This window comes from Telopea speciosissima, chromosome 10 (genome assembly GCF_018873765.1).
Source record: "Telopea speciosissima isolate NSW1024214 ecotype Mountain lineage chromosome 10, Tspe_v1, whole genome shotgun sequence".
Classification (NCBI taxonomy): Eukaryota; Viridiplantae; Streptophyta; class Magnoliopsida; order Proteales; family Proteaceae; genus Telopea; species Telopea speciosissima.
Window position 1 is genome coordinate 63,128,935 of NC_057925.1, and position 25,242 is coordinate 63,154,176.

The 25,242-nt window shown below is 40.1% G+C and overlaps 1 protein-coding gene across 1 annotated transcript in view; it reads left to right on the top strand.

Annotated features, from left to right (window-relative positions):
• The window catches only part of LOC122642112, a 102,961-nt gene that overhangs the window by 32,295 nt on the left and 45,424 nt on the right, over positions 1-25,242 (top strand). Inside the window, exons 3-4 of the mRNA XM_043835528.1 lie at positions 12,830-12,932; positions 13,069-13,128. Coding sequence (XP_043691463.1) covers positions 12,830-12,932; positions 13,069-13,128 — 163 coding nt within the window. The remainder of the gene's footprint in view (positions 1-12,829; positions 12,933-13,068; positions 13,129-25,242) is intronic.

Genomic DNA, 25,242 nt, shown 5'->3' on the forward strand with positions numbered 1-25,242 from the left:
CCTGCAAGAAATGGCCTCTCTGGCGATATGCCTCACTTGAAGAATTCTGCGCCACACCCAGGAGGAGTTTGCCACTGAGCTAACAGTCCAAATAGAGTCCCTACAGAGAGGCCGAACATACACCCAAGAAGACCAAATGCTGGTTTTGTTGGAGAGGAGCTTCCAGATACGCTTGATCGAACCAGCAATGTTGACATCTTTTATCCTTCGAAGCCCAAGCCCTCCTTCAGATTTGGGGAGGCAAAGGGAAGACCAACTCTTGGGGTGAAGAAATCTACCTTAGTCCACACCTTTCCAGAGGAAAGTACACATAATAGATTTTGCTGCCTTGATGGTAGCCTTGGGGAGGCCAGAAACACTACTCCAATAGTTGTAACAAGATTGGAGAACTGATCTGATGAGCTCGAGCCGACCTGCATAGGATAGAAGCTTGGCTTTTCAAAGCTGCAATCTCTTGCGGAGGAGATCTCAAATGGGGGAGCAGTGGTGGGCTGAGAGCCTAGCAGGGATAAGGGGGAGGCCAAGGTATCGGACCGGAAGGGTGCCAAGGGTAAAGTCGGTAAGGGTGGAGAGGGAAGCTTTGGTGATGTCTGTACTTTAAGTCTTTAATAGTTACTAATACATGCTTTCTTATGTAACAGTGTAAAATATAAGACATTTGGTACACAATGGGGGATATAGCATGGCAACATGAAATCCCGATGTCCGAGGATAAAAAGAAGTCCAAGTGTAATTATTGTGGAAAGTTGCTAAATTCTGGAGGAGCACTAGGTTAATGCAACATTTGTCTGGTGGCTATACGGATGTTACCAAATGCACAAATGTTCCTTACCAAGTGCAACAAGCCATAGCAAAGCACATAAGTGGAGGAAGAGAAAGGAAAGCTGAGAGGGAAGTACAACAAAGAGAGTTTAATGAGGCAGTGCTAGAGAGGCCTGATGTAGAGATCATTGGAGATGATACTGAATATAGGTCTTCTTTTGGTGAGTTTGAATCAAAGGCTGAGTGGAGAATCTACCAGTAGACTTTGGCAGAGTAGACAAAGTTTGCATTTTGAGAATATGAGAAGATATGAGCAGGCAAGAGGAGCTGGTGGATCTGGCTCAGCTGCACCAGTGCAACAAGATGAGAGGAGGAGAAGCACTGGCTCAAGACAGAATCCCTATATCCCACGGCCCCCAACCCGACTACGAGTACATTCCGCAGATCCCATTCTTGAGCAGGATCCATCTATTTTTAGGCAACATGATGCCTACCAGCCAACCATCTCACAAGTATTTGGTAGTAAACAGAATAAAGCACGGAATCCCTTGAGCAAGTTCATGTTCTATAATAGCATTCCACCTAGTGTAGCATAGGGAACATACTATCATGCATTCCTTGACCCTGAAGGGAGGGTTGGTGCAGGATGGAAGGGGCCCACACCATATGAGTTAATGAATGTATATTTGCCTAAGGAGGTTTCGGAGCTGAAAGAGTACATTGAGGGTCTGAAGCCGAAGTGAGATATGTATGGGGTTACCATTATGGCTGATAGTTGGACGGGACCCTACTAGGCAGTCCATTATCAATTATGGTGAGTTATAATGGAAAGGCAGTATTCTTGAAGTTTGTGGATGTATCGAAGGAAATAAAGGATGCATCATATTTGTATAAGGAACTGAAGCAAGTGTGTGGATGATGTAGGACCAAAGAACGTTATCCAAATTGTGACAGATAATGGTTTTAACTTTAAAAAGGTTGGGGAGAAGTTGATAAACAAGAAGAGTAAGGGGATCTTCCTCTTTTGGACTCCATGTGCTGCACATTCCATTGATTTAATGCTGAATGACATATGGAAGAAAACTTTGGTGGCAAGTGTGGTCAGGAGGGCAAGACAAGTGACCATATTTGTATATAACCATGGTTATGCTTTAGCCATGTTGAGGGAAAGATGTAATGACGATTTAGTGAGGTTTGGTGTTACTCAATTTGCCACCAATTACATTGCATTGAAGAGCTTTCAGACGATGGTGGTAGGTCTGACGTCTATGTTTGCAAATGAACAGTGGTTTGGTTGGCAAGGGTCTAATTCAGAAGAAGGGAGGGCAGCACAAGAGACCATTGCAAGTGACCAATTCTGGAAGGACTTGAATAACGTTGTTGCCATATTAGAGCTAGTGATGGCAATACTAAGGATGGTTGATACAGAGAAGAAGCCTACCTTAACCCATATTTATGTTGCCGTTCAGAAGATGAAGGAAATGGTCAGAGCTGCGATACTTCGAATTGCAAGGTCATACACTAGCATCATTGATGATCGATGGGCTTCAACATACATTACACTTTACATAAGTTTTTACATTTACATATTCAAAACTCAAAAGCATTAAGTTACTAACAAGTTATATTTGTGATTTCCACTTTACTAGCATACTATCTGAAACCAAAGTATTAGTACTCGCATGATCTTGGGCTAAACACAGAATTGCTAGAGGCAGTTCAAAATGTTATTGAGAAGTTGGAGCCCAATGCATCGACATAGGCTAAGTGCAATAATGAGATGGGAGTATGGGACTTGGTACTTTGGTAGTAAGTAAAGGAATGTAATTTCTAAATACTAAATACTAATGCCTCTAGCAATGTTTGAAATTTGAAATGAAAACAGATCCAATACTTCAGAGAGGCCATAGGAAGTTTCGGTTGAAAAGCTGTAGTGGAGGATAGACAAAAGTCAAACCCTGGTAGGTGGCATTATATTTATGAATTATAATTTTATCCCTTAATACATATTCTTAATATTTTATATTTGTAATGCAATCGGCTGGTGGGTGCTTTATGGTATAAGTTCACCCAACTTGAGGAAGATAGCAGTAAGAGTGCTCTCACAGACTTGTTCATCCTCTGGATATGAGCGCAACTAGAGTACATTCTCATTAATACATTCGAAGAGGCGGAACAGATTGGGTCACAAACGTTTGGAGCAGCTGGTGTATGTGCATTACAATATGAGACTAAGGATGAGACACATACGTGAAGGAATGGACACCAATGATAGAGAACCCATCGAGCTAGCAAATTTTTTCTAGGAGGACTCTGATGATGATGAGGATCCCCTATTTTAGTGGGTGAGGGATCGTGGTGCACCAGATATGGATTAGCCTCCAGATAGGCCCGACCCCACCATTGCGTCCACAGCCGGTACAGATGTTGAGGAATATTTGTCGGAAGAGGGGTGTCTGCATTCAGAGTCACCGAGACCTTTTGAGGTTGCAACAGGAAGTGTTGATGATGATGATGATGATGATGATGATGATGATGGTGGTGGTGGTGGTGGTGGTGGTGGCGGTGATGGTGGTTGTGGCAGCGGCATGCAGAGTGGTGGTTATTATGATGATCGTCATGAGGGGATGCGCGTGCAGTACCAGTATGAGGTGGGAACCCAGGCAGGGCCTGTGCGTTACACAGGTGAGTCTCAGTTTATGCATGCCACACAAGATCAAGACCATGGTGCCCCCGCTATGTACAAGAGAAGGAAGGGTCGCAAACATTCACAGGCTCAGGATGATGACATGGGTATGTAGACCATGCTTGTAAGTTTTGGAAGCATGAGTATAGATACTACTAGTGAGCGTCAGTCGTGGCATTCATCTCAGCCTCATCATGACTATGATTATGGCCAGGAGAGCACTGGTTCTGAATATAGTGTCTATGGTCAGTTTGAGCAGCAAATACTTGAGTTTGACAATCAAAGCACTGGGTTAGGTTTTGTGGACGTATTCCCAGTCCCAAACCAGCCACACCCATACATGCCTCAGTATGACAGCAGCAGTGGATCTCACACCTCATGGCAACCGGCTGGTCCGGCTCTTCTATACCCTAAGATAGGGGACTTGGCATATGTCGATGATAACACATATATGAGTACTGTGGCAAACTATGTACAATACTACAACGACATGATGAGATGGGAAGAATATGTGGACCGACTCGTTCTGAACGAGTGAATGCATCACATTTTATGGGATGATAGATCATAGATGTAATATGTGAAACATATTGATGTATTGTACATTTTAACATTCCTAATGCTTATTTAAGTTGTTTTACATTAATTGAATGCTTTGATTGCTTTCTGTTACTAAACTATGTGTAGAGTAGGGTATTTTAGCACGTTGTCGCCTACTAACCTAGGGTCCGAAGTGAAACTCCTAGTTTTACTTTGTTTTTGCAAAATCTAATAGTGTCATTGTGTTTAAATGGCCTAAAATAGGCTGAGTACCAAGTTTCAGACCTAAACTTGGTCTAAAACCCACCAAAACTAGGTTTCGAGGTGAAAAAAAAAACACCAACTCGACTGAGATCTTGAGATATCTCGAGATAACTCGGTTTTTCCTAGGGTCGAAACCTGGTTGAGTTCCGAGTTTTAGTACTATGATTAAGATTTGTGGAATTTTTAGATATGAGAAAAGCCCACAACATTTAAAAGTTGTAAATTGTTGGTACCGTCGAAAATCCAGTTTTTGTTCTTGAACGGGGGAGTTGACTTTTTATCCTTTTCGAATTTGAATTTTTAACTATTTTTATTAGATTCAAATAGGGGGGTATTTGCTTATTTATGAATAATATCTTAAGTAAATGAAATATCAAATATAAAACCATTTATTTAAATGATATTTTGCATAAATAAGTGTCTGTCCTAGTTTCCAGCTAATGTCCAAGAACAATATACACTCCCAAACTTGGGTTTAAAACCACAACTACCATTTTGCGTCTTTTTTGTGTGAAAATATTTCATGCATTGTATTTTGAATGTAAAAAATAGGCTGTATACAAAAAATCAGATAAAAAAAAGCATTTCTGGGCCTCGACCATTTCAAGTGTTTTTTGTGTGAAAATAGTTCATGCATTGTGTTTAGAATGCAAAAAATAGGTTGTATACAAAAAATTAGATAAAAAAAGGCATTTCTGGGCCTCAAAACCACCAACTCGAGTTGGTTAGGAAAAAATCACAGGTTTCGACCATATCTCGGTTTCTGGCTGGTCCATACCTGGTCGAAACCTGAGTTTTAGAACCTTGGGTTAAGCTCTCCCGTGTGATAACTTTACAATCCTTACAACACAATTTGTCAGACCTTATAGTTAGGAAGAAATCTATTTGGCTATTATGATGTCCACTTCTGTAGGTGACTAAATGCTCCTCTCTCTTTTCTAAGTAGGTGTTTACAATGGATAGATTATAAGCAACCGCAAAATCCAAAACTGAGATAACCTCCTCATTCCCCTTGCCAAATCCATAACCTCCATGCACACTTTCATAGCCTTTACAATCTCTCCCTACATGACTATTCAGATCACCCCTATAAAAATCTTTTCTCCTTGACTAATATCTTGCACTAATCCATCCAAATGTACCTAGAATTGTAACTTAATACTTTCGTCCAATCCTACATGGGGGGTGTAAGCATTGATAATATTGACTACCGCTCTTTCTAACACAAGTGTGATGAATACAATCCTAACTCCAGGTCTTTAACATCCATTACTTCATTCTTTAGAGCTTTATCCACTACTATGCCCACTCCACTTCTATTACTTTGCTCCCCTGTATACCCAAGGTTCTAAAACTTGGGTTACTACCAGCCAAAAACCGAGATATGGTCGAAACTGTTCGAAACCTATGATTTTTTCCCAGTAAACTCGAGCTGGTGGTTTGGAGGCCCATAAATGCTTTTTTTTGTTTTATTTTTTGTATACAACCTATTTTTGACATTCTAAACACAATGCATGAACTATTTTCACAAAACACTCAAAATGGTACTTGTGGTTTTTGACCCAAGTTTACTAGTGTACACATAGTGTACTAAGAATCATAATTGTTCAGACAGACACTTATTTATGCCAAATATCATGTTACTTAAGATTTATTCATAAATAAGCAAATACCCCCTTTTTTTAATCCAATAAAAATAGTGAAAAAATCAAATTTCAAAAGGATAAAAAGTCAACTCCCCAGTTCAAGAACAAAAACTGGATTTTTCGGTGGTGGGTGCAATTTTCAACTTTTAAATGCTGGGTTTTTTCTCAAATCTAAAAATTTCATGAATCTTAATATGGTAAAACATTATTAAAAATCAAAAGTGCGGTAAAATATTCATTTGTTTTGATGTCTAAAAAATATTTTCATTTAGAGCGATTTTAAACAGCATTCGCACACCAAATAAAGTTTGACCGAAACATAACTCCTTCAATATAAATCAGATTTAAGCAATCTTGGATTTGTTTGAAAGCTTTCCAGCAAATCCAAGCAGCTTTCAAACAAATCCAAGATTGCTTAAATCTGATGATGCAATTTACGTGGTAACTGTGGGGGACTATACCCGTTTCTTCTCCCAGACTATGGCGTGGCATTCATATGTCCTGCAGTTAGAGGACAATATACATCGGCTCCATCAAACTATGAGTGGGATCGATCCTAGACGGCGCAGTAATTAGTAGTAGTAGACACTTGAGTCACTTGACTAGTTGACTTATATTAGGAGAGTATATTGATGTCATTCCAAAATTTGTACTTAATATTATGACTTATGAGTCATTTACTTTATGTTAGGCAGAGAATTTACTTGTTTAAATTGCTTATTAATTATTATGTCCTCTAGTACTTAAAGTCTTAAACAATGTGTATGCGTAATTAACCAAGTTATACATTAGGATTCGACCGTATGCTGCCAATCAAGGGTGCAAATCCAATACACCTCTTTGGATGACTATTTTTGCAATTTGAACATTTACATGTGTTTATATAGCCTAAAATAGGGTTTCCATGAAGTTGTAGGCCTTAATTTGGCCTAAAACCCACCGAAATGACCAACCAAAACCTTGCGGGAAAAATACCAAAATTCGGGTATTTCGGTCAGACTGAAACACCAAAACGAAACGAGATTTTAAACCTTAATAAAAATACGCCAATTAGGCGCTCCTAGTAGGTAAGCATGGATATAATAATATTCAATCTGATGAAATAAGACAAAAAAAAATTTAGAATAACCATAAATAAAAAAAAGCAGTAATATAACTCAGGCAAACATAATGAGATCAAAGCCACAGTATTGAAAAAAGAGAAACAGGGGCTAAACTATATTTACTTGCAGTTCATAAAAAAAAAAGAGAGAACGCAACACAAATAGATGAACCGACAAATGGGTGAACAATACATAGATAAAAATGAAAGGTTTTTATGATTTTAAGTCCACAACTAATTAAATCAGTACCAATCTAGTGGAATAAGATCTAAGTAGAACAGATAATGAGCTAACTCAAGCAAACCAAAGGACTCTTTATAAATGGGCTTGTAGGGAATTTTTTGCAGAAAAGGTTACACACGGTTTCAGACGCAAATCAGCTTCAACATCAGTTATTGCAGGGGTTTCAGTACCTTGACCAGCTGAACGGAGAAATACGCTTGTAGTATGGTGGCACCGAAGAATCTCTACAAAAACCACTGTTGAACATACTTTTTTTTGTGCCCATTGGAACTTCTTGACTGTGGATGGTAAGCGGGGATGGGGTGGGAGTCAGAGATGGGGATAGAAGGAACGTATTAAGCTGGTTGTATTTAAATTTTGCTTATTGTGAGGGGTTTGATTTTTCGAACCACTTTATCAGAGTTGGTCAACAATGGTTGGAAGATCGACAGGGTGTTCTCGATCTTGAAGCAAATGTATGTAAAATCCCTCTCATCTACAATGCGATTTTGTTTTGAAAGGGTTGCAACGTGATAACTCCGTTAAGCTGGTTGAAGTTGTGAAGAAACCAAGACTTGAGACCAGTGCCCGCAATTGTTAAGAGAGGAGAGAAGAAAATGATGGAAGAGGAAGGGAAGATATGCTGAACTACAATAGATTCAGACTATCTTTATCGTGGCTATCATCCTCTATCGAGTGTGTGTGTGTGTGTATATATATATATATATATATATATATATATATATATATATATATATATATATATATATATAGGCACGTTGGCGCTGTCCCAGCCTGAGTCTCTCTCCCATCCCTATGGAAATGACCCCCTGCCCTCCCCATCCCACCCTTTCCATTGGGCACAGCCTCTGGCTCTTGGAAAGCTAGCAGCGTGCCCAACCCTCTCCCATAAATATTTATGGGAAAAGATATCTACTTGGTGGTGTTTCCTACGCCCTCGTTCAAGGCACCGTGAGATGATGTCTCTACCCCCTTGGTAGATACCCAGGCGTGCTCACCCATTGGCCCACACGCTTGTGTAGAGACCATGCGACCAAGTAGAGATCTCTTGCTTTATATGTGTATATATATGTGTGTGTGTGTGTTTATAAAAAAGGCTCTGGCTTGGAACAACAAGAACATATATTAACCGCAGAACTAGTCTTGAACTATAGTAATTGTAGATGCCAGTGAGCACAGAAAACTTCATTCTGGTAGCAATATCAACTCAAGCATACTAATCATCAGCAACAATAGTAGAGAAAACTTTCATGTCGAATAAATTCAGACAACCCTGGAAACAATCTCTCCATAAAATGGGGTTAAGGCTGCGTACATTATGATCCTCAAACTCGTGCATTGGGTATGCCCTTTTTATAAATCTAAACAACAACCAACAAAATAAGAGGTAGAGTCGGTGAGTTGAGATGTCACCATAATTTCGAAGAAACTCTAATGTAGTTCTAGATTGGTAGGAGACCAACTAGAAGCCAATAACCAGGATCTGTTATGACTGGTAACTCGGGTAGGTCAAAAATAGGTATTTGTTCAAATTAGGGTTAGGGTTTAATGGATCCTAGGGTTTGATTGTAGGGTTTGGTAAGTTGATGTAGGGGAGTCTTCCAGTGAATGTTACGTTAAGTTTTCATGAAGGGAAGTGTGTTGGAATGAATCGGCAGCAAGGTTAGAGTTAGGGTTTTGGGTTTTGTGAAAGAGGAAGAAGATGGAATCTAGTGTTTAGATTGGTCAAAAGTCGACGAGACTTGGATCAAGTTTCCCAATGGGTGAGGGGAGAATTCGATCCAAATATGAAAGGGTTTTGATGGCTGGTTAGGTCTGGACAGAACTTAAGCCTTGGGAAAATTGAAAACAAAAGGGGGAATTTAGGGTTTGGTTGTATGGAAGGTTAGAAAAAGAATGGTAGGGGTTGGAGATGACTCAAACTTTAGTTGTAGAATTTCCTTGGTAGCAGCTTGCTTGATTGTAAAACTTAAATAAAAATCAAAACTTGATTGAGATCTTCAAAGAACCACCCGGGTTTCACACTACAAGGTGTCAATTGGATCAAACACCAATCCCATCAGCCTTGATCAAACACAAGACAATCTTCAATGGAGAAGAAGAGCAGCAAAAACCTTTTCATTAATCAAAATTCGTGTCCAATACTTCCGCTCTTACAACCTTATATGAAAGACTAAAAATTAGACTTCTACACTAAAAAGGAAAGGCCTAACCCAAACTTTAACCTATTAGGTAACTTAAACTGACTAGGAAACTGCAATAGACTCAAACAGAGTCCTAACCCAGCACCACTAAATACTTAAAAGAAAACTACTAAAATCACTTAAATTGAACCGGTTCAATTTATGAACCAAATACATCAAAATAAAACTAAGTAAGTTCAATTTATGAACCAAATACACCAAAATAAAACTAAGGAACTAAAACAACTAATCCCGAATGCAACCTGACTACCCATATTTTAGGCCCATAAAAATGGCCTATTACATAGAAAACCCATGGGATCAAAGGCCCAACACGTATATAACCTATTCCTAAGCAAAGAAGCCCAGTTTGGTGATAAATCTGCATCAAACTCACTATCGGCAAAGGTTTTATCTAAGCTTGCCATGATTAACTCCTCATCTTTTCTTTTATTAGACCATGAAAAAGCAGGCCCCATGAATTTTAGCTCTACCAAGCCACATTCAGATTTAGTGTTACTAAATTGAGAGAACACTGAATTTTCTCTACCTTCAGACTTTTCTTCAATTGAGAGCACTTTATTGAAATCTCCAAGACAAAGTCATGGATCATCCATTGTCCTTTCGAGTTCAGCTAATTCTTTCCAGAAAGATTATCTGCGACCCTGGTCTAGCGCACCATAGATGAATGAAATTCGAAACTTAATCTAAGTGAGGAGTCAGATGCTGACAAATAAAAAATTCTTTTAGAAGCTGAGAATAAAGAAACTAAAACATCATTAGTCCAAAACAAAAGATAGTCCTCCTGATAAGCCTTGAGTGTCAATAAAAAAAGAATGTGCAAAGCCCAACCTTTGTTTTATTGTGCTCATATAAGTTTATGACTGTTTAGTTTCCATAAGGAAAACCAAACATGGTCGAATGGTGGCACAAAGGCTGCCCATATATTGGACTGTTAGGGGTCAACCGCTCCCTTGGCAATTCCAACACATGATACTCATGGTGTTTTGGGCAGCCACCCAAACCCTTGAAGCATTGAAAGAACCTGTCACAGAGTTAATGGAGGAACCAGTAGAGGGAGCTTCCTGATCAAGAACCGAAAATGTCATCGTTGAGCTTTTTCTTTCATTGCCTTGGTTGGTGCCAATCGAGCATTCTTGGGGTAGGAGATGAAGTAAAGAGCAGACCAGAGATGTTTGTGCACTTGAAGTTTCTGAGTAATGGACTTGGTACCTCAGATGCTTCCCATTTGAGACTGATCAGGCTGACCTGAAATTCCCTCCCTGAGTCCAACTCCTCAATAACCACCTAGGAGGGTGGGTCAGACCTGGTTGTTTCTGGCCTAGGCGTGTAGTCCACAATCCTGGATAGGGGGTCAGGGCTGAGGTTTCATGGGTCATATAGCTTGGCCCAGGAACTGCAACCGTTGTAGTTTAGGTTTAAGAGGCAGCTTAGGAGCCTTAGAACATTCTAAACAGGTAGTGGGCCCAACAGAAAGGGGAAGCCCATTTGAAGAAAAAGGGCCTATAATTAACTTGGTATTGCTTTAGATTCTGGACTCATCCTTGCAAGAGCCCAAGTCGTCGCAATCTTCTCAATCATCTACTCGTATCTCAGGAGCATTCTTGTCTAAACCAGAAGTAGAAAGAGATGCAGACAGGTGCACCACAGGGGTACTTACCAGCGATTATGGAGGCAATGCATGAGAACACATCTATGCAACAAGGGGGAGGGTTTGTTGACGCGGAAATAAAGGTACCATCTAAACATCGACTCAGAGAAAAACAATAACCAGGATTCTTATCAGTTCTTTGATCAACAATAGATGAAAACTAGAAATCTTCCGGCGGTATAGGAACCCTTAGAAACAGATTTGATTAGCTCATTCGATGACTAGAAATATTCCGGCATAACCAGAGATTTTCTTCAGGTATGTTCATCAATCTTCGTCAGTATGAAACCCTAGTTCTACTTCTTGTATCAACTAGGGTTTCACAAAGTGGAATGGACAGCATAGGTGGCTGTACACAGTTCAAAAACTCATCAAAATTTTGCTAATTTCGACATGTCCGAGACAAAACAGGAGGTGAAGCCCAGGATCAACACTGTTTCGCTAATTTCGACATGTCCAAGACAAAACAGGTGGCTGTACAGTGGATGTACTAACCTTATGAAGTCAACCTTCCCTTGAAGTGGTTCAATAGCCAGCCACACCACACTTCAAGGACTTCCTCTAGAAGTGCTCCAAGGTCTATTCTCCTTTAGCTACAGGTCTCCCTCCTTGAAGAAAACTCCCAAAAGATTCAAGCTCTCTTCTTCTCTTTCCTTTCTTTCTTTCTTTCCCTCTACTTGCTTCCACGGTTTTGGGGGCTGGGAAGGCTCTCAAGATCATGTGAGCCCCCCCCCCCCCCCCTTATTCCTATGATTTTTAGCTCTTTCCAGTCAATCCTCCTTCCATTCAATCCCCCCCCCTCCTTCCTTCTGCTTTTGGGACAATTTCAAGATCTTTCTAGGTTTACATTCTTGCTAGCTCAGCCAAGAATGACTACATTCAATGTATCTTGTGCCTCCCATGTAACTTCCTTTGTGCTCAAATACACTTTCCATCCTAGGTTACATTCTTACCAATTCTTATTGGGTAATTAAGGTAGATTGTGGTAGTGCTCATTTTCTTTTAAATTCTTACCAAAATATTTTTCAATTAACATATGGCAGCCCATATTAATGTGCTAGCCGAATTTTCCTTTTCTCCCTTTTTTTTTTTTTGAATTTGAAATTTGAAATTCAAAAGCAAAGAGTTTTCAATCCCCTCAATTTTGGTGAAAAATCAAAAAGAATAACACTTCATTTAATTTGGTGCAGAGAGGAGTTGAACCTTGTACCTCCCACAGGCAAACCAACTCTCAACCAACGGGTTCATAAAACATACTTTGTATTAAATGACATAAAATGACTAAATAATAAACCCTAATAAATTTTCTGGGCACAATTACCTCTATACCCCTGGGGTTTAAAGTATTGTTTTACCTAAATGTTACATCTCAGGGTTTCTTAAATCTGGGATTTTACATGCATTGTTCCATTTCTGCCTTTACTTATTTCTTTATTTTGATACTTCCACCATCCAGCATGAGTAGTTTGCTCATTAATTAATTTCTTCCTTGTGCTACGGAATGATTGCTTTACTAAATCAAAGGTCGCTCCACTTCCACCAGAACATCTTTATACTTTTTCAAAGAATTTTTTTGATGACTCACTGTATCTCAATTTAATTCTCACTTATCTTTATCTTAGTTAATACTTACATCCAGATCCTATTGAGGGTTATATTGATAATCACTTGCTTTACTTCAATGTGTAATTTAACCTATATTAGGAAGTAGTAACCATGATTGGGTGCAGGTTCTTATACAATGAGATGAAAGAAGTTGTCAATTATCAAACAATATCATCAAAGGATTTAGCCAAGTCTGTTCTGTTTCAAGGGGGGTGGTTAAACTTGCTGGTACTCTGTTTTCCTTTCGGTTGAAATTTGCTGTGTTAGTTTCACAATTTTTCATTTGAGACTTCATTTTGCTTGGGCAGTTTTTTTTTTGATATTACGCTTCAGTTCCTCATACTGTTTAAATATATTCTTTTAGTGCTCAGTGGAGAACCCTCAGCAATCTATGGATGTGGTGCTTGTTTTTGTTGGCAGAGAGGTGAGACCCTTTAAGTCTTCCACTTAACTTGTTCAACATGTGAGGCATGATGTTTTCTGTGTATTACTTCCATTGACCTTGCATTATCTTCTTTTTTCTTTTCATCTTTTTGTGGGTTGTTATAAAGGCCTTGTCTTTGGGGAAAGATCCATAGCTCCCAATTATTAATCTTTCCATTTGTTATTTTTTTGTTATTAATATCCTTTTTGGGGGGTGGGGTGTGTGGGAAAGGTAGTGGGACCCTGAACCATAGTTATCAAGGCGGGAAAGCGACCATGGCGTTTTAGAGGGGCAAAATTCAAGGCGACACCGCCATGGCTCCCAAGGCATCCAAGGCGACCAAGGAGCCTGGACGCCAACGCCATGGTGACGCCTTGATAACTATGCCCTGAACAAAGTACACGAGAAGATAGGTTGCCTGTACTGATTGGAAACGAGGTTCAAGGTTTCGGTTTCGAGCCTGGTTTTGACCAGACTCGAACCCAAAATATTTCGCGAAACAAAGGTTTTAGGCCCTTTAAACATAGTGGAACCCTTAGATTGTAAAAAAAAACACATACAAAATGGTACTTTGGCTTTGGACCTAGGTTGGTAGTGTATGCGGTACGCTGTATGATATTGTATACACAAAAGGTAGTACTAGAACACACATAATTCAATTAAAACAACTAAAATATGTTTTAGGAATGAATAAACATAAAATTAGAAACCATTTCATAATTATCAAATGTTACTCGTGATAAATTACAAAGATATGGGAATGATTTTTGACCACAAAAACTTATGTTTTCTAGGAAGTTTACCTCTTTGGAGTTGAAACTAGCGAAACAGTACTAAAACTCGAAACATGGTTGAAATTTCATAAAAAATGTGAAATCTCGATCAAAACCATGCATTTTACAGAAAGGATTTCACCCGAAATCCGAAACATGGTCAAAATTTCGCTGAAACTGTGAAATTTCGGTCGAAACATTGCAATTCTTCATTATTGCTGGCTGTTTAGTTTTGACAGCCTGTGGAACTGAAATATTTTGGTTGGTTTTGCGAAATCTCATCGAAACCTTGTACCATGATTGCATATTGTGGTATGTACAACCAACTGTGGTACTTTACGAGAACACTCTCGAAGATTTCTAATCAAAACGTCACTATTTAACACCAAAGGAAGGCGAAAAGTCTGTTTCTTATTGCACTCTCCTCTGATATCTTTCAGCTCTACACTGCCGAATTGATGAAGAAGATTGCCAGTAGATTGCAAAAGTTTCCAACACTGCGATGGTCTGATTTATTTTCTTGTAACACATTCATAGCATTGTTAAGACCCCTAGAAAGTTCCCTCTGAGTGATATGCAACACATGAACCACCTGAAGTTTATGTACCAGTACACTTTGGTTTAGAGAAAGACTCATCAGAATATGCAAGGCAGGATGCAGATTGCAGCTGTCTAGAAGGTCTTAGAACCTGCGAATTGAATCCCAACTGATATGAAATTCTCTTACAGTAGCATTAATGCAACCTAGGTTCGGAAAAACCCTAATTTTTTATCCCTATGAGCTCACCAAAATGATTAAAGTCTAAAAATGAAGAAGCAGTGGCAATTTCATAGTTTTCTAGAACAGTTTAGGAACCTTTTAACATAGTTGTCAGCCTGTGACTGTGCTCTCTCCCTTTACCTCTCCTCTTTTCTCCCCTTCTTCGATTCTTCTTTCTTTATTCCACCTACACTGCTGTTACTGTTCCCTTTTTCTTTCCTCTACCAGTATTCTATTTTATTTTTCAGTTGTGTAACTAACAATACTCGGAGCCCCATAGTTGGGTATCGATCTCATTGGATTTTCTTTATTTTCACTTTGGTATTTGGGGTTTAGATCACCCATCCATATGCGATTCAATCCCCCAAGATCCAGATCTGAAAGCCCTCTTTTATCTTGAGTTTGCAGCCAAGTTTCAGACTTGAAACTATGGGTACCGCCAGAGATATATTCAGATATTTAAGTCTTTGTTAGTTGTGGATCCATGGAGCTGCTAGGACTTGCATTCAATAGAGTTGTGGAGTAGAATACTTCGCTTGATACCTCACCTCGATCGGTGTCCTGTAGAGGGAGTTCTCTCATCCGAAAGAGCCCCTGGTCTTCCACCTCCCGGTTTGGGTTTAAGGTTGAAGATGATACCCCTTTCCCCATTCTATTTCATTATTTTCCTTACCCTCACTTTCCATATTGCCCATCACTCTCTCATTATTTACCACTTGCCCTTTAATTTATTTCCCTTCCTCGTTTGTTCTTAATCATTAATTTTAATTCCTCTCTTATTCTTAGAATGTATGGGACAGCATACCGTTGGGGGGGGGGGAAGTTCTGGTCATTATCTATATGTTATGCTTTGTATTGACTCTATTATAGAGTCGGTTATGTGTTAGGGACAATTCTGTCATACAAAGCTTGGGATCAGTCTTTGATCATCCAAGCATTATTCTCTAATTCAGGTCTGCTAACATGGTATCAGAGACCATGGGTGTACCTTATGCTCACAAAGAATCTGGTTTTTTCATGTTTTCAGCATTTTCATAAGATGGTCCAAACTCAATTCCTGGCTACTCTCAAACTTTTGAGAAATGATAATGGAACAAAGTATCAGGAATCTTTCTTCCAAAAGTACCTCAATGACCATGGTATTATTCACCAGACCAGTTGTGTTGATACCTCAGCCCAAAATGGTGTGGGTGAGAGGAAGAACCGCTACTTATTAGAAGTGGCCATAGCATTGATGTTTGCTCGACATATTCCTTCCCAATATTGGGGAGATGTTCTCACTACAGCCTATCTCATTAATCGGTTACCTACTAGGGTCCTTGATTCCCGTAGTCCGACTGAAGTTTTACTTGGGAATTCTTCCTTTGTGGTTTCACCCATAGTGTTTGGCTGTATGTGTTAGGCCAGGGATACCAAGTCCCCTGGCAAACTTGAACCACGTGGGTTACGGTGTATTTTTTTGGGTTATTCTCCGACCCAGAAAGGTTATAAGTGTTACCATCCCCTTTCTCGTCGCACCCTGGTTAGTATGGATGCCATTTTTCATGAATGTCTTTCCTATTATTCCTCACCACCTCTTCAGGGGGAGAGTTCTAGTGAAGATGTGTCTCCTTCCCTTGAGTTTTCCCTTGAGATTCCTTCTCCTTTGGCTGCTGCCCCTTCTCCTTTGACTGCTGCCCCTACTCCTTTGGCTGCTACCCCTACTCCTCTTGCCAAAGAGGATCCTATACAGGGGGAGATCATGGAAAATAGTGATGGTGAAGTTCCCATTCAGGGGGAGCTGATCCCAGTCTGGAGAACCATTTGTGAATTTCAGAAAAGGATTGACAACTCCAACATTTTAACCTATCAAAGAGGATGTTCCAAAAAAGGGCAGCTTCAATCCACTGTAGCACCAGAACCTATCCAGTTGCCAACTTTGAATCCAGATCATACTTCTCCTTGTAAGATTTCTCCTTCCTACCTACCTATTGCTCATCGCAAAGGTACTAGGACTTGTACTCAGCATCCCATATCTCGTTTTGTTTATTGTAATTCTCTTTCTCCATCCTTTCCTGCATTTGTGTCCTCTCTTTCTTCTGTTTCCATTCCTAAAAATTGGCAGGAAGCTTCTATAGATGGAAAGTGGAAGGCAGCAATGTTGGAAGAAATGAGATCTTTATAGAAAAATAATACATGGGATCTTGTTGCTCTTCCTCCAGGGAAAAAACTAGTGGGATGTAAATGGGTGTTTGTGGTTAAATAAAAAGCAGATGGGATAGTGGATTCATGTACGACCCGTCTGGTTGTAAAGGGCTTCACTCAGACATATGGGATTGACTATCAGGAGACTTTCGCACCAATGGCGAAACTCAATACTGTAAGGGTATTTTTATCTTGTGCTATAAACCTTGAATGGGGTCTTCAAGAGCTGGATGTGAAAAATGCTTTCCTCCATGGAGAACTAGAGGAAGAGGCATATATGGACATTCCACCAGGCTTTTCTGATGACAAGATCAGGGGCAAGGTCTGTAAATTAAAGTGTGCTCTCTATGGGGTGAAGCAATCACCTAGGGCTTAGTTTGGCAGGTTTCACAAGGCTATGGTTTCGGTGGGGGTACAAACAAAGCAATGCTAATTATACCTTGTTCATCAAACGAGTTGGTGATAAGGTAACCATTCTCATTGTCTATGTGGATGATATTGTGGTGACCGGAAATGATGGTGATGAGATCAACAAACTGAAGCATTTTCTGGGCCGTGAATTTGAGATAAAGGATCTGGGAACTCCAAAATATTTTTTGGGGATAGAAGTTGCTCGATCTTCAAAGGGCATCTTTCTTTCTCAAAGACAATAGATCTAGTTTGAGACTGGATTGTTAGGGTGTCATCCTGCAGACACTCCCATGGAAGCTACTACAAGACTCAAGGAGAAAGAAGGTGAAGCAGTTGACAAAGGTCGCTATCGGCGATTGGTTGGCAAACTAATCTACCTCTCTCATGTACGGCCTGACATAGCCATTGCCGTGAGCTTGGTAAGCCAGTTTATGCATGATCCTTATTCCTTTCATATGGAGGCAGTTCTTCGCATTCTACGATACTTGAAGTCTGCTCCAGGAAAAGGAATACTTTTATCTCCCAATGGTCTTCTAAAGGTTGAAGCTTACACTGATGCTGATTGGGCTGGCTCTACCGATAGAAAATCCATCTCTGGATATTGCTCTTTTGTGGGTGGAAATCTTGTCACGTGGCGTAGCAAGAAGCAGAATGTTGTGGCAAGGTCTAGTGCTGAAGCAGAGTTCCGTGCCATGGCTCACAGAATCTGTGAATTATTAATTTATTATGGCTTAGAGGATTGTTGCAGGATATTGGGGTTGCTGTCCAGTTTCCTATGATGCTATATTGTGATAATAAGGCTGCTATTAGCATTGCTCACAACCCTATCCAGCACGATCGTACTAAGCATGTGGAGGTTGACAAACATTTCATCAAGGAGAAGCTTGAAGCCAGACTCATCTGTGTTCCCTTTGTGAAGTTTGCTGATTAGTTAGTCGACGTGTTCACTAAGGGGTTGAGTGGCAAACTGTTTCATCCTATTCTAGTCAAGTTGGGCATGTGTGACATATATGCATCCACTTGAGGGGGAGTGTTAGAATGTATGGGACAAAATACCATGGGGGGTATTCTGGTCATTATCTTTATTTTATGCTTTGTATTAACTCTATTATAGAGTCGGTTATGTGTTAGGGACAATTCTGTCCATATACTTGTGATTATTGATCATAGTTGTCACGTCGTCACGGCGATCCAAGTCGGTGGAGGGGTGTTATGTCGATATATCGACATGTCGATCATATTGACCATGTTTTATTTTTTATTTTCTCTATTTTTAATGTCATTTAGTATGCTATAATATATACCCTATAACATCAAAAATTAACATGAAAGTGTACTACTAATCTACTATGGTTTAATTCATGAAAGTGTAATATCCATTAGTGTATATGAAATCATGGATTATCAAATAATTGATACCAATAGTCTTGCTGATAATAAAGTTGAAAAATCATGAGAGTTGAGATATGATTCATATGAAAGTGACTACAAAAGTAACAAAACAAAAAAACAATTACAAGATCGTAATTTATATTGAGTGAATAAAGCTAATAAACAACCCATCTAAATTTAAAAAAAAATTACTGATGTGAATATGTGATTGTGTATTAGTCAATAGTGTATTAGTGTTTTCTGTTTGATGTTTTTTTAATTTTTTTTATGTTTAGGAAAAAACATTAAAATAAAAAATGGTTACAATAATTTATTGTTAAAAAATTAAGTTTTATAATTTGAAACAACCATGTCGCCCGATATGGCCATATGTCGTGGTATGGCGTTCATGGCAGCGCCATGGCGACAACGTGGAGGCCATATGTCGATATTCTTACATCCTCCATATCGATAGTCGATATGCCCACTTCTCCAGCGATATGACGCCATGGCGTCGATATGGCGACGCCATGACAACTATGTTATTGATTATAAATACAAAGCTTGGGATCAGTCTTTGATCATCGAAGCATTATTCTCTAATTCAGGTCTGCTAACATTTATCCTTCTCTTTATCTACCAAAATACGCCTTTAAGATTCTGCTTATTTATAAAAGTGCCACCCTTCTTTGGAAGCTTTAGTTTAATTACCGAATTGTCATCATTCCTTAATATTTGACTATTGCACATTTAGGTGGGCCCATAAGCGACCCAAATAGGGTTTTCGAACCTTAGATTCACATGAATTGGTATCAAAGAAGAAATTCTCATTTACAATGATATCGACCATGTTTTTCTTGCTCTTCTGGAGAGGTTTACGAAGCAATTTGAGGATGGGTTGTTGGATCTCCGATCGGTCGAAATTTTTTATTGGGATTTCGAGACCTTGCCAATAATACCAACCGCTACTGTGATAAGGAAACGAGCATGGTAGAAGATTTTAGAGGACGGATCACACGTGGCAAAAAAGTTGGGCATCAAAAGTGACTCTCAAGCTGAAGTGAATGGTCCGATCAAGGTTGAAGCTGAGGAGTTTACCGACAGCCCGATTTTAGTTGTGAAACCCCATGATTGGGTTCCAATTGCAGGGATATTTTTTACTAATGACCATCAGGAGATTGTGACGGTTGATTGAGAGGTACGCTGGATCGTCACCCTATCAAAAATGGTGATTATTGATGCTGATTGAGTGGTGCTGATTCTCTCATTTTATAAAGCTCAAGATCGAGTTTTTCTCAACACCGGAGGAGTTGATGCAGGAGCACTTCCATGGACCGACCCAAATCCGTTGGGGAGCCCATATGGAGATGAACCATGTCCAATTGGTTTTGGATCCAATAGGATATTTTAATTAATTAATTTATTTAAAAAGGGCGTACCTAGTGCACAGCTCCTGCCACTAGGGGTCTGGCAGACAAGTTAATTAATTTATGTAGATTTTTATTATTTGGATTTATCTTGTAATCCTGAGTTTTAGTTTTAATTAGCTAAGTAGTGGTGAGTTTGATTTAGGATTTTATTTCGGTTTTATAGTCAAAGTTAGAGTCAAGTTTTATTTTAGTTTTGGTTAAGGATTAGGAGTCTTTTAGTATCTTCTTTAAATACAAAGGTTGTAACCAGTGAAAGACGGATTTGAGATTTTGAATGAAGAATGAGTTTCGTTGGCTGTTGCCAAGAGCTGTGTGTGCGTGCTCTCTCCCTTTACCTCCTCTTTTCTTCCCTTTTTCCATTCTTCTTCTCTTATTCCACCTACACTGCTGTTACTGTTCCCTTTCTCTTTCCTCTACCAGTATTCTATTTTATTTCTCATTTCTGTAACTAACGATACTTGCAGCCCCATAGTTGGGTATCGATCTGATTGGATTTTCTTTATTTCACCTTGGTATTTGGGGTTTAGATCACCCATCCATATGCGATTCAATCCCCAGAGACCCAAATCCGAAAGCCCTCTTTTATCTTGAATTTGCAGGCAAGTTTCAGACCTGAAACTACAGGTACTGCCAGAGATATGTTCAGAGGTTAAAATCTCTGTTAGTTGTGGATCCATGGAGCTGCTAGGACTTGCATCCTTCGCTGGATACCTCACTTTGATTGGTGTCTTGTAGAGGGAGCTCTGTCATCCGAAAAGCCCCTGGTCTTCCACCTCCTGGTTTTGGTTTAAGGTTGAAGAAGATACTCCTTTCCCATTCAATTCCATTAGCTTCCTTACCCCCACTTTCCATATTTCCCCTCACTCTCTCATTATTTACCACTTGCCCTTTAATTTGTGTCCCTTCCAAGTTTGTCCTTAATCATTAATTAGAATTCTTCTCTTGTCCTTCCTCTTTTTTTTGGGTGAATAAAGAATTCATTACCAAGAAGAAATGAGGACTACAAGCCCCCAAAGACGGGGAAAGAAAAATACACAAATACACAAAAAGCCCAAACCTCAAACAAAGGAGAAAGAGGGCTGGAGAGAGGAAGGAGAAAGACCCCAGAACACAACAATATGCCTGTTCCTTGGGGTATCAGAACAAAAAAATTGGACGGCAGAGAGCTTTGCTTTAATATGAAAAGAAATGACGTCCCAAATCTGACAAAGAGGTTGATGCAGAGCTACTGCCCTACATCCTCAAGAGGAAGAAGAATAAGCTGCTGTCCAAGTGATATAGACAGTAGTATTAGGTGGATCCATGCTTAGTTTTGTTGAAGTGTTTTTTTTTTTTATGTTTTAAGTTGAACCAGTCCAACCTGGTTTAACCTTTGGTCCAGTTTAAATGACTTGAGTCACCTTTTATTTATTTATGTAATTTTTTTTTTTTTGGGGTCCACACCACACTCACGATTTAGAGAGGAGTATGGATTAGATAGGTCGGCCAAGGGTACTTAGACTCCTAAGTTGAATATGATTTTGGCTGTTAAGTCCTATTTAAATTAATGCAAATCGTGGAGGAGCTCATTCCCCATTTTTATGAAATTAAAACTGCTGTGCAAGCTGCTGCTTCTCTTCTCCTTATGAGTTTGCTTTGTGTTTGATCAAAGCAAGGTGGGATTGGTGTGTGATCCAATCGCCACCTTGCGGTGCGAAGCCTGGGTGGTTTGAACAAGCTTTTCTCTCATGTATTCTGCTGCAAGGTTCGAATTTTCTTCAAGTTACAGCAGCTGCCTACATCCCCTGCATCTTCAAGTAAGTCCAAGGTCACCCCCATGGCCCCATCCCCAATCGTCTACCTCTAAACCCTCTACAGCCCAACCCTAACATTCCCCTTTATTTTTCTTAAATTTTCCTAAACCTAAATTCACTCACAGCCTAATTCCACCATCAAAATTCGTCCAATTTTTAACCACAGTACCCTCACAGCATTCCCTCCACTCGACCTTAGCTTCAGCCCCATTCCGTCATGAAAACCCTAATTCCCTTCATCCCCATTAATTACCCAAAACCCTAAAAACCTACCCAGCCACCATTAACCCACCATACCTTGGCCGAGTGACTCTCCCAACCCCTGGAGAACTCGACCTTAACCCCCTACCCTAAATCCATCTCTAAACCCTAGATCCCCTCACTCTCATCTTTTCAAAAACCTGAAACCTGAAACCCTAATTTGCTGTAACTTGTATTATCCTACTTCCATTCATTAGTTTATCATTAGACCTTCACTGTTAGCTTTCCCTACACCTGCCTACCAAAACCAACCATTAAAACCCTAACCTCACTCTAACCCTAACCCTAATTTTGACCTAAAACCTAATTCTGCCCAATCAGACTGCATGTTCATAGTAGATCCTGAAGCTTTAGCTCCTAGCTGGTCCCCTTGCCACCTAGGACTATATTAAGTGGTATCAGAGCCATGGATGAACATGGTCGACCCATTGTCTCTGCCTCCACCGACCCTATGACCAAAGTACTTGAGATGCTGCAGCAGTTACAGGCTGAACAGAAGGTTATATCTGATGAACAGCGGACTATTATTAATAGGCTGCAACTTATTGAGCAGAGACAACTCACTCCTGTTAGGGACAACAACCAGCCCTTGGAAGAAGATAGGTTACATCTCCAATCCCAAGTCCACTGATCTCATCGTAGAGGCAGGGAAGACAGGGACAGGAATAGAGAAGACAAAGACAGGCATAGAGATGATCGATACCGGCATGATGGATATAGAGATGATAGAGAAGACAAAGATCAGCAGAGAACTTCTGAGAACCGTATGACTTTTGAAGACCATATTAGGTCTTATTTTAATGCTGATAATGGTGCCCCTCATCAAAGATATCCTGATGTGCAGAAGGTCAAGTTGGAATTAAAGAAATTCGATGGTAGCCATGACCTTCAGGTATTTATGATTGGTTGACTGCATTGGATGACTACTTTGACTGGTATGATTTACCAGAGGAGAGGAAAATTAGACTAGCCCGTACCAAGTTAGTAGGACTGCCCATGAGTGGTGAAGAACCACAGAGAGTGACATGGAATATGATGCTATTGCACCTATCACATGGAATGAGATGAAGCATGAGCTCAGGAAGAAATATCTGCCCAAGCAATTTAGGGCACACTTGCAAGACCAACTGAACACCCTATGCCAAGGGAGCATGACAGTGGCTGAGTATATGCAAAAGTTTGATGCACTCTCTTCTCGCACTAGCATTAGGGAGGATGAAATTCAGGTACTGCCACGTTTTCGTTTGGGTATAAGATATGAAATCAACAAGGCCATTGGAGTTGTAGATGTGTCTTTAGGGACTGTTTTGAGAGGGCTCTTAGGGCTGAGGAGTTGTTAGCACCTCTTGGTAGAAGGTTTGGTACCCCTGTTGTCGACGGCAAGAAAACTTTTCCAACACCCAAACGCTTTACCACCAACTCCTCTAATGCTGTTCCTTTACGTTCTGCCCCTCCTCTACGGATTGACAACAAAGGCAAGGCACCCATGGTGAGTCCGGATAAAGTCCGATGTTTTCACTGTCAAGACTTGGGACACTATGCTAAGGACTGTCTCCATCGAAGAAAGCCCATTGCTGTTGCTGAAAAGGAAGAAACAACGGAAGGAGATGATGGTTTACGTCGTTACCCACTTGATGAAAGAGATTATGAAGAGGGGTACTTTGATGATATGATTGGTGAAGAGGATACCTATGAAATCCACATTGTTACGCGAGTTTTGGTAGCTGAAACCAAATTAGAAGATTGGAGATGTACTTGCATCTTTTATACTCGCATGCATTCAGGAGATCACAACGCCCAGGTAATTGTTGATAGTAGTAGTTGTGTTAACATAGTTTCTGAATATTTTGTGAAGAAGGCTGGGTTGAAGATTGAAAACATCCACAGCACTATAGGGTAGCTCTCTTAAATGGCAAGAAGATGGAGGTGAACCAGTGCTGTTCTGTACCTCTACATCTTCATCGCTACTCGGAGGACATATGGTGTGATGTGATTCCCATGAGGATGGCTGATGTACTATTGGGAAGACCATGGTTGTATGACAACGATGTCACCACCGGTGGGAGGAAGAATCAGTGTATTTTCCTGCATAAAGGACAGCAAACAGTATTTCACCCCTTGAATTTACCCGCTGAAATGCACAAGATGCAGTCCCTGCGCACCAATCAAAGGGGGACAGAATTGGAAAATAAGCTCCTTGCTGTTCCATAAAAGGAGTTTGTACAAACCAGCAAGGATACAGGTCTGGTTTTAGCTTTGGTTACAAGAGAAGTGTCCCCACAGCCAACAGTGTCACTTTCTCCAGTCATCAAAGAGCTGCTTTCCGATTTTTCAAATGTTATTCCGGAGGAGCTGCCTGATGAATTACCTCCCCTACGTGATATCCAGCATGCTATAGACCTGGTTCTAGGTTCGGTGTTGCCTAATCTACCCGCTTGTAGGCTGAGTCCTACAAAGTATGAAGAATTGAAACGACAAGTAGAATTGAAGAATTCATCCAAGAGAGCCTCAGCCCCTACGCTGTTCAAGCTTTATTGACGCCCAAGAAGGATGGTTCTTGGCGTATGTGTGTAGACAATAGGGCCATAAATAAGATTACTATCAAGTACAGGTTCCCAATTCCTAGACTTGATGATAGGCTTGATATGCTGTCCAGTTCTAAGATCTTTTCAATGATCGACCTACGGAGTGGGTACCATCAGATATGGATCCGGCCTGGAGACTAGTGGAAGACGGCATTCAAAACCAAGGATGGTTTATTCGAATGGAAGGTGATGCCCTTTGGCTTGACCAACGCACCCAACACTTTTATGAGGGTGATGACTCAGGTATTCTGTCAATTTCTTTTTAGATTTCTGGTTGTTTATTTTGACGATATTTTGGTGTATAGTAAACATCCAGATGAGCATATTGACCACTTGAAACAAGTGTTGAGGGTATTAAGACAGGAGAAACTTTTTATTAATCTCTAGAGGTGTTAGTTCATGCTGCCCAATGTTATCTTCCTTGGTTTCATTGTGTCTTCCAATGGTGTAGAAGCTGATCCAGAGAAGATCAAGAGCATTGTTGATTGACCCATACCAAAGACCTTTACTGAAGTCCGTAGCTTTAATGGACTTGCTTCTTTTTAC